This window comes from Takifugu rubripes, chromosome 10 (assembly GCF_901000725.2).
Source record: "Takifugu rubripes chromosome 10, fTakRub1.2, whole genome shotgun sequence".
Lineage (NCBI taxonomy): Eukaryota > Metazoa > Chordata > Actinopteri > Tetraodontiformes > Tetraodontidae > Takifugu > Takifugu rubripes.
In genome coordinates, this window is record NC_042294.1 from 6,016,929 (window position 1) to 6,030,622 (window position 13,694).

General features: G+C 43.7%; 2 protein-coding genes across 5 annotated transcripts; one reads left to right on the forward strand and one right to left on the reverse strand.

Moving 5' to 3' along the window:
* Positions 1–5,079: 5,079 nt before the first annotated feature.
* Positions 5,080–8,226, reverse strand: xkr9 (XK, Kell blood group complex subunit-related family, member 9). 3 transcript variants are annotated; one of them, XM_029842418.1, is made up of 5 exons: positions 8,108–8,226; positions 7,361–7,588; positions 6,773–7,164; positions 6,226–6,437; positions 5,080–6,154 (listed from the first exon to the last, which is right to left on the reverse strand). In XM_029842418.1, exons 3-5 carry the CDS (start codon positions 7,075–7,077, stop codon positions 5,526–5,528), a joined length of 1,146 nt encoding a protein of 381 aa, XP_029698278.1. In that variant the 5' UTR covers positions 7,078–7,164; positions 7,361–7,588; positions 8,108–8,226; the 3' UTR covers positions 5,080–5,525.
* A 21-nt stretch (positions 8,227–8,247) lies between these two features.
* Positions 8,248–13,199, forward strand: tram1 (translocation associated membrane protein 1). 2 transcript variants are annotated; one of them, XM_003967942.3, is made up of 11 exons: positions 8,248–8,527; positions 9,641–9,704; positions 10,479–10,600; positions 10,672–10,788; positions 10,888–10,946; positions 11,055–11,139; positions 11,305–11,375; positions 11,475–11,579; positions 11,653–11,796; positions 12,006–12,157; positions 12,276–13,199. In XM_003967942.3, exons 1-11 carry the CDS (start codon positions 8,405–8,407, stop codon positions 12,344–12,346), a joined length of 1,113 nt encoding a protein of 370 aa, XP_003967991.1. In that variant the 5' UTR covers positions 8,248–8,404; the 3' UTR covers positions 12,347–13,199. The 2 variants fall into 2 exon arrangements, with proteins under 2 accessions (XP_003967991.1, XP_011606218.1); XM_011607916.2 differs by having other exon boundaries at positions 8,262–8,527; positions 10,482–10,600.
* Positions 13,200–13,694: the final 495 nt, after the last annotated feature.

Here is a 13,694-nt window from a genome sequence, read left to right on the forward strand (position 1 = left end):
TTGGACGGCTCTGGCACAAATCCTCATCTGCCAGTTCTCCGACGTGGAGCGAAGAGAGGATAAATTGCTTCTAATTGCGACGCTTAGACCATCTTTGCCCTGACTATTATTCAGCTTGACTGCTGCCTGAGGCTTTGTGGTTTAACCTAAATAGTTGTGAGCGGCAGCAGGGAGAAGACAACACCGCGTCTGCGGCACATGCTAGCGAGGGAAGACCACTGGGAACCTTTTTTTTTACAAAACTGGGGAGACAGTGATGTCATCAGTGTTGCTTTATCTGAGTTGGGAACTGAAGTCAACACTGGGGCCCAGGGGGAGGAGCCTGTTTTAGGAGCCCAGCAGTCACCACACCTTTGTTGCATTATGGGCCGGAGCCAAAGGCCGCGCACCGTGGACATCCCAGCGAGACCCCCAGATTGGCAGCTTTCTGACACGCCAAATGAACTGGGACAGATATCATCACTCTTGTGAGCCCAGTCCCTATTTCTTCCTGTTAAAACGGAGGTTTAAAAATGTTCCTACTCTGACCTTTTTGTGTCCCTCGTGACACATTTTCTCGAGGAGTCGCCAAGTTTTTCACCATATCGCCGTGTTTGGTGTCCCGTTACCTTCAAGACAGGATCGTGAATGAGAAAAGAATTCGTGCTGGATTTACTCATAAAGCCCATGAAGTTAATGAAATTAATGAAAGACCGCTGCTCAGAGTTCTTGATTTTACCATATAAAGCTGGATTTCTAACCGAGCTTAAATGGAATTTAGCCTCTTTAGTGTGTGTGTGTGTGTGTGTGTGTGTGTAAAAATGTAATTAAGTTTCATGTTGATGTTTGATTGCTAACAAAGTGAAAACTGAAAACTGAGAATATCATTAAGATTCTAAGGTTCTAATTGCCATGAAAATCTGGTTTACATGTATGCAGCTAGCTCATCAAGCTCCTAACCTTAAATGATTTCTTCTCAGTGTTTTGGGCGCAAACTTATAAAGATAAATATTATGTCCATGATTCCAATAAAAGAAGAGGAGGCATTCTGAGGCTCTGTGGCAGACGCCCGTAGGCGGGGGAGTTCCAGTCTGCGTTCCAGCCACATACAGCCTGATTTTATGGCTTTGATAAAAAGTCCTCAGGGGTAATCGTGACAAGCAGTTGCCCCCTTTCATGCCCATGCTGCCACAAGAGAAAAATCACACATTCCAATTCTCACAGTGACCCGTCCCACTTACTATGGCCCAAACTGTGTTTAATGGACACCCCCCCCCCCCCCCAGTTCCCCGCAGATGGGATAAATATGACATCAAAGCATCTTTAATGTTTCACAGTGCAGCTCGTATTTCCCCTCCGTATCGAGTTCAAAACTATCGCTGGCTGCGTTTTTACAGTAGATTTAATGGATCAATGTCCATAATCACATTAGCACTGGCTTAGCATATAACAAATTTCACCATACCGGCATCAAAGACCTGACCTCTCGGTGGAATCGGCCATGGCATCTTTTCCTCCACTCCAGAGAAACAGCAAAATTGTCAAGGGGGTGATAAGCTGTAGTGAACGCAGCTCAGATGCTAAAGCATGGCAGAAAAAAAAACATTTGTCCCCCATAGTTGGACAGTCTGGGACCCTTGGAGGCCTCCTCGCTGTTTTCACAGCACAGGCTGATAATCCCCTGCTCCAGCAGCTCGACCTGCTTCAATAGAGAATCGATGGCAAAAACGTGACTTTTTTTTAGAAGCTGGGAGCAAAAGGTGATCAGATGCAGGCTTTTTTTGAGGCGGTGGGGGGGTAAAAAGGGCGTGATGTATTATGTCTGAGTGGAATAAATAACATCGGTCTTCCTGAGCAGGACCAACAGGCCAAATATCCCAGATTAGCAAAAAAATTTAAACAGACAAACTGCAGACAAACTAAAATTGATGGCTTCCACCGAGCCGCTCGGGGAGCGGGGCATGATGTAAAAGGAAAAACATGTTGAGTTCCCCCGGCCAGGTTAATCAAGACAAGCCTGATCTGCAGGGGGAAAAAAATGTGTATATGTGTGTTTGATTGCATCTCATGTGTGTGTGTGAGAGCCCATTCCTTATTCATTATATGCAATCTTATTTTACGGATGATTGTGCGTCTTTGCCATCCAAAGGTTGAATGCATGAGGCCTTCCTGTAACCGGCGCAGCACAAATAAACAGGAACATTCAATAATCCATCATGCTGTGTGCTTTGTGAGCATGCTCAACACAAACACGGCTTCTGTTTTCTGTCCGTGTGTGTGTGTGTGTGTGTGTGTGAGGGATGTGGACAACACTTATATTAGCCTTCTCTTCATGATGGTGAAACTTAAACTTCCTGCATTAATGAGGATTATACAAATGAGCTTCCTCTTTCGTCTTTATTTATTTGAGTACCTGAACATGACACAGAGGGGAGCGTGCACCACGTCCCACAATCCTTTGGGAGTCCTTTGAAGATAACCAGAGAAGGCCTGATTATAATCACGTATTAGCAATAAAGCGGTAAAGAGTCTATTTGTGAGTTATTCAGCTGCTAAATAAATTCAATTAAAGATGTTCTAAGCAGGAATTAGAAGCATGGAACCATTAACCACCACTGGTGCCATAAAAGAGACAAATAGCGCTAATTAGCAGTTAGCTCAGTGTTTGAAATCCACACAAGAACAAAATGGGATGGCAAAATATGCTAACTATGATTGCTAATGAAAGTACATGCATAGATTCCAGAAAAACTACTAATTATTGCAGCAAAACCTTACAGAAATGTATATTTGGTTTGAAAGATTGTGATATAGTCTTCTATAAAGCTCTCCAAAAGGCCAGAATTGGGTCACATTTTGCCCAAATGTGAGCTAGTATAGGAAACAGGAGAGTGATAAATGAGCTTTAATTTTAGAAATATTTCTTGACGTCATATATGCTTAAATATTTATTCAATAAAAAACATATCCCCATAAAGTCCCAGAGAATACAGATGTATCCAGAGCTAATTCGCTGTGTGAGAGGGTAATTGGTGTCTCATGCTTGATTTATGATAAAAACTGACCTCATCCCAGGGGCGCCTGTGAGGAGTGGGAGGGGAGACGTTCTGTGGATGCCGCTGCTTCGAGGGCCCGGGAAAGTCGCTACCCGCCGTGTTTATATTAATATAATAGCAAAACCATTTACCAGAAACTGCCAGAGGCTTTCTTTCCCATTTCATTTTCTTTTTTTTTTAAAATCATACCTATTGATTGCTGTGTAACAGCACTATTGTACCCAGAATGCACCTCATTCCTCGCATGAGGACTTTATTTACAGAACCCGGTAGGTAACGCAATGCCACGCTCTGATCACAGAACCAGCCCACTGTATGTAATTATCCCCGGCGTGCTCTCCAATCCGTCACTGCCCGGCCTGCTTTGGGAAGCGTGCGTGCGCGGTGATTAAAGAAACTTCTGCGCCGTCGCAGAAGTTTTGGGGGGGGGGGGGGGGGCTTCCCCACAGCTCCCCCTCCAGCTCCGCCATGGCGGGGGGGAGCCGGGCAGATGTGAGCCGATCGCCAACAATGCAAATGCGCGCGCGGCGCTGGTGCGGCAGCCAGGCCATAATAATTACAGACATGCAACATCTCAGGACTCCATTAATCATGGTTTATATGGACTTTGAAGCTCTAATCAAAAACAGCCGCCCTCTCCGTGTTTATTGTGTCTGTACAAATTGTGGTGATGGTGCGTGCCAGGAATGCCCCCCCACGCTCACACACACACACACACACACACACACACACATGCACACACACACACACACAGTCTCATGCTGCTGGCTGACCCGTTCTTACAGGGATGTGGTGATGGAAAACGAAGAGATAAAACGCTGGGGGGGAAGTTAAGCGATGGGTATGCAGAGGTCAGAGGTCAAGAGTGTTTACGCAGACGCCGAGCGCCGTCCGGTCAGGCGAGCGCGAGCCGCCAACAGCGACAGCAGCCTTGCAAACTGGTCCTCTTCGGTGATTCATGTCTCCCACCAGGTTTTTCTGCCGGGCCTGGCAGGGCCGCTCTGGGGATCCACCTCTGGCTGTCACGTGTCACCATGTGCGAGTTGCCATTAGGTTCTCCGATGCTCACCCTGATCTCCAGTCATCTTGAAGGTGCATTAGAAGCGAGATCAGAGCGGGAGATTACTCGGCATTAAGCTTTCAGTGCCAGAAATGGAAATCGCAGCGATGCTGTCATCGCCGGAGTTCTCTCGCTCCCCCGGAGAAGGAGCGGTAAAGCCGCGCTCAGCGCTTTTCATCCCGATGGCTTGTGACGGGCCCCTGGCAGCACCATCCGTGGTGAGTCACAGCCAAAAGTATGTAGCCTATGGAGCTCTCTGATCCAGGAAACATGCATCATCTGACAATAAAAGTCCACCTGGCATGTCTACAATTCAACGTGCATCGATTGAAATGCAAAAAGAAAAAGAAAAAAGAGCTTCTATTGTGACGTGTCTCATCTAAAGATGGGACGGCGCTGTGGACGGGCAGAAATAAACAACAAATAAATCAGAGATAATCATTTTGAGACAGTTGAAGCTCCAGTAAAGCTTAGCAATGACTCATTTCCTTTTCTAGCAAAAGCTCTTCACTTACAAATGTGACTTTATGGGGTGTTGCTGACAGAAAACATCTGACAGGTAAACGTGCACCGGTCTCTAGGAGCAGACAAAATTAGTACAGCTTTGTTGTTCTTAGTCAGCTCAGCCGTGACCCCCGGGGTTCATTGTTACTGGAGAGAAGAGAAGTGCTGGGCTGACACCTTAAAGATCCTGGGGGATTAGGGTGTATATATTTATGGGTATTTTTCAAGGTTGAGGTGGTTGGAAGCAAACCTGAAGACATTGGTACCTGAGCAAATTCCATTTTTAACATTATGAGAATGTTCAAGCATATTACATTGGTCTGAGTAGAAAAGGAAAAAGTTTAAACGTAATTTTAGTTTATTTTTACTGTAATGAAACTGTTAATGTTTCCATATAGATCTCATAAAGCTCTAAAAGTCAACCTGTGTAACACTGTCCCCTAGTGTTCTAAAGATGTATTACTATCCAATTTCTTGACGTTTTAAACTTCAGTTATTTATTAGATTAGATTAGATTAGATTCAACTTTATTGTCATCACACATGTCACAAGTACAAGGCAACGAAATGCAGTTAGCAACTAACCAGAAGTGCTTAAGTGCTTAACAAGTCACTTTAATTTAATGTTGACTTTAATGATAAACAAATTTACTTATACAAAATAATAATAATTCAGAATTATTGGATAGACTAGCAGCAGTGATTAGCAGTTAATGAGATCCAGGTTTGACTCCACCTGGACTCTGAATGTTCTTTTGGGGGATTTCCTGTGTATTCCACTTTCCTACAAAGTCCCAAACCATTATCACAAAAATACATTTTTAAAAAACACTTCAAAGGTAACAACAGGAAAAGTTGAGGCAGCTTTAAAGAAGGATATCTGCTGCGACTAGACTAAAATAAAAAAAATAAGAAAAGAAGAAAGCATTAAGGATGTATAAAGTTCTTTAGCCTCTGTTTGGGTTGTTCTTTGGTTCCCAGGCCGTCCACCTCATCTGCCTCTCGGCAGGCTTTTTTTGGATGCAGCTTCAGGTAGTAAATCACCAGACACACCAGCCCCAACACTGAGCCAGAAGCCATTAAAACGCTGACACACAGCAAAACTGAAAACGCCAGTAACTCTGGCCTCAGGATAAACAGCAGCAAAGGACCTAAGATGTTTATCAAAGAGTGGAAGAAGTAGTAGATGATCATGACATCTCTAGTGCCCTGGCCTTTGACGTTGAAAAACGTGAAGGTGAGGATGACGCCCACGATGGCTCGATACAGAAACTCCAGGCTTCGGGATGAGCAGAAGTCCGTGTGAAGAGAGTGTGTCCATATCGTCCCCACCAGCCAGATGAAGGCGAGTGCCACCGTGCTGTAGGTGCAGAATATGAGGAACAGGGCGTAGCCGAAGATGTGGCTGGTAATGGTACCCAATTTATAAAGGAGGTAGATTACTGTCGGGAAACCAAAGGGCATTTCATTGACGTCAGGAAGAGATTTGCGCAGACATCGCCGATAGTCCACCAAGGCCCAGGCTGCATTCAGGAAGGAGATCGTCATCCCTACACCTGCAAGCGAAGGATGCATCGATAATATGGATGCAAATTCACGCCTACTTGGAAAACTTGGCTTGTCTTACTTTGAATGAGCGAGCACTCCTGTCGGCCCAGTGTGATGTACAGTTGGAGGAGCAGTTGGGGAACGCTCTCCAGGAAAGCCTCCATCAGTCTGAGCATGCTCAGATCAGCAGTCAGGCTAAACAAGAGGTGGTGCTGATGTTTGAGCGTTTCCCCTGGAAGTTCTGCAGTCCTCCAGACCAGCCTGAACCCTTGACTCAGCAGGTGATAATACCTGTCGACATAATGAAATCCATCCATTTTTGCTAACCATCCCATAAGTCACAAGCAAAAAGGTGGGAACACACGCTGACCAGGTCCCAAGGTCGAAACATTCACTCACACACTCTCAGCTGGGGGACGTTTAGAGTCCCCAGTCACCCAAGAAAACCCGAAACCAGTGAACGTGCAGATGATGACGCAAGTTTGAAAACATGTTGCTGGGATGTCTCCCAGAGCTACAATGCAGTTAGACCCGTTTGCACATTCCACAACATGGAAGCACTGGTGGTATTCACATTTTTCAGGTATGATAACAGAGATGCATCCGCTCTCACGGCTGTTCCATACCTGACGAAGATGCCCATGCCCAGCAGGTGCAGGGCAGCAAGTCCACATGTGGACACGCCAGGAAGGGGCGTTTCCGCCTCTGGTTTGATGAGACCAAGGTTCAGGTCGTCCAAATACCAGGCTGAGCTGAAGAGCTGCGTGACCAGCAGCCCGACCACGACAAACAGCAGCGTCAGCGCGGCGAAAGCAAAATGTTTCTCCTTAAAGTACGTGAACACCAGTACGGCGTCCGTGCAGATGTCTGCCATGTACATGAACAGCCCAGCGATGGTCAGAAACCATCGAAGTTTGGTGAAGTAACTCATTCTGAAACTTTTTTGCAGGTGGCGTTATGGTTCCTTGTCCCAACAGCTGGTCTGTGGAAGGGCGTTGGTTCCGTTGCAGTAATTTCTCTGTTAAGAACAACAATGTGATGAAAAGCTGACCTTTCTGACATTTTAGTTCCTGATCTCTTGCAGCACACAACGACCAGGATCAGGTCGGTACCATTCTAATAAATAAGTAACATGCTTATCAAATTTAGAAGAGGTATATTTATTTGATTTTAGTTCGTATTTAGCGTTTCATAGACGGTAAAACACTACTCACCAGTGTGCAGCCATTGAAGCAAACCTTGTAGTGGGAGTTCTTTTTCACTTTCTGTGAAACCCATAACCTCCACCGGAATCAGAAAAGGGTTACGTAATGATAAAGATTTTGTTCCTGGGTGCACTTGAGGGTGTGTCTGACGAAGGTCACGCTTGGCTCACACGGGTTTTACCCTGCAGGCACGTTGCTGCTAAGCACGTGGAACTGCTGCTCGATTCTACAAGTGGACTGTGGACAAAGATTGTTGTCATTCGTCAGAACAAACACACCCTCACACTTTTTACAGTAAACCTAGGAAGACCAGGAAGTCACACTCAACTTCAGATACCCTTTTAACTTTTAAAAAATTATTCTAGATGTAAATATAGAACATTTTGAGAAGTAAAACAAATGATATCTTTGGCTTACAAGCTGAGAGTTTGACAAATAAGTTATAAAACTCACCTCAGTCAGCGTTAATAGTTCTTTTCTATAATTTTTGGTTTGGTTGTCAATTTTTTTTTTTCTTTTAACCACTAATTTACCACATAACGATGTGACCATTATTGATTAGGTACATGCAAACATTTTCAAGAGAATTCCTAGAGTCATTTATCATTTTCTTAGTACCACCTTTAACTTCATAAATTTTAATTTTGGCATACACTTCTTGTGTTCTATACTCAATCTTATTCAAAATCAAGCTGTACAATGTGCCGCGTACTAACTAAGTAATTAAAGTGCCAAATAAATTATACTTTAGTTGACCTGGCATAGAAATGGGATTGGCAAATGTGCAGGTGGTTGTAGTTCTCCTCCGAGCCATTAGATGGCAGCACCGCCCACGAGGCGTCTCCCCTCTTCCTGAGCGTCGTTGGGCAGGCGCGTGGGATCCTCCCACTAGCTGAAGAATGACACGCCATTCAAGTGCAGCCTGCCCGGCCCTGCGACGAGAGGAAGCAGAAGTGAGCTCGGCGCGTCCTCGGACTGAAGCCTGATTATATTCTCTCCTGAACGGAACCAACTGCTCCTTCTCAATATCCCGTCAAAACCCACGGCGCCGACATGCCTATCCGAAAGAAGACGAACAAGAACCCACCCGTGATGAGCCACGAGTTTATCATCCAGAATCATGCAGACATTGTTTCCTGTGTTGCTATGGTGTTCCTCCTGGGGTTGATGTTTGAGGTAAGTTTTCGCCTTACACTTTATGGCTTTTAGTCGTGTGTGCTGTTGATGATACTCATAAGGACGGCACACCTGCTGACGGGGAAATGGGGTGTCCAATTCCCGTAATCATTCAATGAATACGAACAAGCCTATCTGGTCTATTCTTCACATTAGTTCCATTTGTGTTCGAAAGTTTTGCTGTTAACGATGACCCAATGCCCCCTTCTTCTATTTAAGTTATTGCAGATGCACTGATTTGCATTTCATACATTTTGATCACCACAACATGGAAACCAGCCGCTACCAACCTGATTGTTTCTATGTTGTATTCGGTAATTCAGAGCACTCAAGCACAGGCCCTGCGCTTATTTAAAAGAGAAACGGTCTCCAGGGCATAGTGGTTAACGGAAATATGTCTTAATGTTGCAACAGTGTCGACAGAAGGGTGTTAATAACACCAGACACAGCAGTTGCATCTGGGCTACTTTGTGCGTGGTTGTGTTACGTGGCAATCGCACAGCGGCTGAGAGCGCTGTCACTGCACAAACCCGCTCGCAGCTAAACTGAAAGTTGACTTCTTTCCGGTGCTGTTTGCTCAACGCTCGTAAGAGCTCAGTCCCCACACCTCGTCGGCATCCGTGCTGCTCTACTTTAACGCACTTTTTGTGCTTCTTTAAGAAAAAATGTTCTCGGCAACAAAAACTGCACCAGTAATATAAAGTGAAACTTATTTCGAAGTATTTCCTTTTTATGGTTCATAGAATAAAGTGCAACCCATAACGTTTTGCTACATATTGGCGTAATTAATGTAATAGTGTAATGGCAGTCTAAACGTATATGTTTACTTTTAAAAATATATTACAATTGACGTTGCTTTATGTGTAGGTTAAATGTCTCTCAAACTGTAATTCTTTTATTTTGAAACTACTTCCTGTGATGATGCCGCTTTTTCCACTGCATAGGCAAATCTTGTTTAATAGTTCATTTACCTCGTTTATGGTGAAAGCCAAACCGCAACACGTTATTATTCACTTATTTAATCCTTAATAAAACATTTTAATCTTGTTTTTAGTCACCCCATACTTTGATAGCTTTATCACATCATTTTAATGTGTTTTCTTGCTTCTACAGATCACCTCAAAATTTGCAGTGATATTCATAACTGTCCAATACAATGTCACCATATCAGCAAACGGTAAGTTAAGGATAAAATAACAGGTGGGAATCTGTGGTTAACCTATTATTAACCTATAATGCTGTGTTTTCACCAGTTGTTTCAAGAGAAGTCAGACTGCTCATTGAAATTAAGGACATTTCCTCTCCCTTTGCCAGCTAAATTTAGGCAGTCTCATTAAAAATGTTCTCCTGTGACAAGAGTGTGTAAGGTGAATTTGAGATGAGGGCCTCTCAATTAAAGTGCCCCTCACTTCAAGGTTAATTTCTTTCAGCTACTTTTGAAAGATAAGCTTTTTGTACTCTGCCTGGAGCTTTTCAGCCTGGTGGTTTGGCTCCTATCTTAAAAAGAAATCTTACTCTTGTAACTCATTTACAGCCCATATCAAATTAGGTAAATAGCACACCAATCTCTATTCGGCAAGAAATTCAATAAGCCTATTGTTTTGTCTCCGATTACTTTTGAGTAATGATTAGGTTTTTCTTTAGGTGGATGTGCTATGTGATACTTCTGATGTTTTAAACATCTCTTTTGGCAAGAGTTCATAAGAAATGGTGATGTTTTATGAGGCATTTAATACTGAAGTCGGGACACATTAATCCAAAGGGCTCACCTGCGAAATTCCAGCTAATAAACACATGAATCACCGTCTGTTTTGAGTTGTTGCTCAATGGTTCATATTTAGGATCAGATGAACTGGGTGCAATATGTGTTTTGAAAGCATAAACAAATTTCCAGATAAAAATGAATATGTAATTATAAAAAGTTTATTTAATCCATTTGACGTTTGTTCAGAAGGTCCAGATGAGACAGCTGTAAATTACTTCCACCATGGAATAAAGGACCTGGCCACTGTCTTCTTCTACATGCTGGTGGCTATCATCATGCACGCCATCATTCAGGAATACGTGCTGGATGTGAGTGTGACACACGGGCACAGGAAGCGCAGGGATAGCTCGGAATTATTCACCGCCATTTGTCTTTGCAGAAAATCAACAAGAAGAAGCATTTCTCCAAAACTAAGCACAGCAAGTTCAACGAGTCGGGTCAGCTCAGTGCTTTCTACTTATTCTCCTTCGGCTGGGGTGCGAGCATCCTACTTTCTGTATGTATAGTAAATAACCTGGGGTGTTTACTCATTTCACTTGTTCTGAGAACAAAAACTAAAGGATTGTAAGGTAAAAATGTGTTTTTCCCTCTCTAGGAAAACTTCCTGTCAAATCCAGTCAATTTATGGGAAGGATATCCCCATACACTAATGCCGTAAGTTGTGCTGCAGAGGGAGCGTTTGATGCAATGTTGTTATCTGCATCTGAATCTTGAAACTATTAATATATATATATACTTTTTTTTTTAATAATTCACATGAAGATTCCAGATGAAATTCTACTTCATTTGTCAGCTGGGCTACTGGTTGCACGCACTCCCAGAACTTTATTTCCAAAAGACAAAGAAGGTGAGTGTGTTTTTTAGCTTGTGTTTAGACCCTGAGGGTATATCCTGTTTGACTTCCCTCGGTTCTTTTGCATTGTTTTAAAGAATTACATTCTTTACTATTAACGCACGGCCCGAGGCTGCTGTAAATATTGACATCTTCTGCTCGCCCATTCTCTGCGTTCAGGAGGACATTCCACGCCAGCTGGTTTACATCTTCCTGTACCTGGTCCACATTGCAGGCGCCTACATTTTGAAGTGAGAACCTTCACATAACACAAACGGCGACATCGTCGCGATATCTGTGCCGTCGGCGTCCGTTGTGGCTGACGTCAATCGCATCTGTGTGTCCTTCAGTCTGAACCGCCTGGGTCTGGTCCTGCTGGTGTTGCACTATTTCATCGAGCTCCTGTTCCATGTTTCCCGTCTGATCTACTTCAGCAATGAGAACAGGCAATTCGGGTTAGTTCTCAGATTTAACAGTGTCAGGCTGCGACGGGAGGTCTTGGTTAACAGTTGGCCTCGTATCTTCCAGCTTCACCATATGGGCCGTCTTGTTTGTCCTTGGACGACTGCTCACCCTGTCCCTGTCTGTCCTCACCGTGGGCTTCGGTCTGGCCACAGCTGAGAATCAAGGCTTTGATTTGGCAGCAGGAAACTTTAACATTGTTTTTGTCCGGTAAGTGTCCCTGAGAAGAAAGATCCATCTGCAGCCATACTGTAAACATATTTTCAAAACCAAGAGTCTGCTCTAAAATGCCTTTAAATCATTGTTTTAGAATTCCTTAATGCAACAGTCTGAGCATTTAAACAGAAAAGAAAGGTGAACTGAGCATCTCAGGCTGGCTCTTGATCTGTATTTTTAATCTAATGTCTCTTTTCTCTCAGGATAACTGTCCTGGCCGCCATCTGCCTCTCTCAGGTCTTCATGATGTGGAAATTCATCAACTTCCAGCTTCGCCGGTGGAGGGAACACAGCCAAGTTCAGACCTTGAAAAAGAAGCCAGCTCCCGCCAAGAGCAAGTCAAAGAAAGATAAAGGTGAGCTACGAGCCCAGAAGGTTTCAAGAAAGCACCAAATATCCTCCTAGGAAATATAATTGAGATGGACACTCAGATATAATTCTATTCTGATTTTGGATTTTGCTTTGATTTCTAGCCAATGGAGTTAATGGAGTGAACTCCCATGCAGCCGATTCGCCAAGAGCAAGAAAAGAGAAGTCATCATAAACGTGCCCCCTCCCACCTATCAAAGAACTGCCCCCACTGACCTGAACGGCTGTGTCAAACCAGCACCTCCTCCTCCACCTTATGCATTCCCAGCTCCGACACAGGACCCCCCCCCCCCAGCCGGACCTCCAGGGTCTCAACTGGGCAGTTTCACTGGCTGTCCAGCACGCCTTGATTAAGTAGTCAACAATCGACTGTGCCATTTTTCAATGAAAAAGGAAAACATTAAAAAAAAATACCAACATGCTATTTAAAAAGTGCCTAATGAAACAGAGTGTTTTGTACAGGGTAAGTCATTTTAAGATTATAGGAACTATGAGGATGGTTTTAGACGTTTGTCAAGTCATTTCATGCTTCGACCTCAATTGTATTTTACGTCCATTATTTCCCTTTTCTCTACATGCTAATCCATGCCCCCGCTCACTTTTGTTTAATGCAAGGAGTTTATGAAATTGTCAATTTTTGAAGACTGGAGCTTATCTCCATCGTTCAGATAACACTGCATACTGCCGTTGTACGTCTTCGCATAAAAGTTGCATCAGGCCGACGGCTGGAAACAAACCTTTCTATTCGGTCATGCTGTAGATTCACTGTTACTGTTGTGCATAACTGCCCTGTGAGCTGATGTAGCATAACTGTGAATATTGTAGTCTACTGCAACTTTGTAATCTGAAACAGTTTCACCTCCTACACTAGAGGAACACCTTTATGTTTGAGCTGACATGATCTGGGTCAAGATGTAACTTCCTCATGGTTGAGTTACTCTCATTTACACTTCCTTGTTCCTTTGCTCTGTAAGTGGAATGAAAAAATACTGACAGCATTTGCCATAAAATCTCCAGTAGGTAAATGAGAGAGCCCTGTTTTTCTGTTTTCACTCCCATCTCAAACTGACCGTGCCAAATGAGCACGACCGATAAGTGGCAACGTATTTTTTTGCAGCAAAATGCTTCTGCGGTGTTGTGGAAGTGCAATCAGCCGCTTTGTAAAAACAGTCACCTTGGCAATGCTGAGTTATTCTAAAGAAACAACAATTCAAAGACAGCCACATCCATTGTTTGCCTCCATACGGTTTTGCCAATTGCCTCAATGTTTATCCTAAAGCAATGAACCTAAAGCATCTAGTAGAATTATTAATCAACTTAATATGCAAAACAAGATTTGGCTTACAAATTTGGGCTCACCAGAAGCTCAGTACTTAAATTCAGCAGCTCTCCAAACATGTTGTGGACGGGAGAAAAGTGTTTTATGTGCAGTAAAGCAATGATGTAACGTAGTAAACACGTTTGGGGGGGGCTCAGGTCCACGTTTGTGTTGAAGTTCCACCCAACGGCCGCTTGGTGTCGCT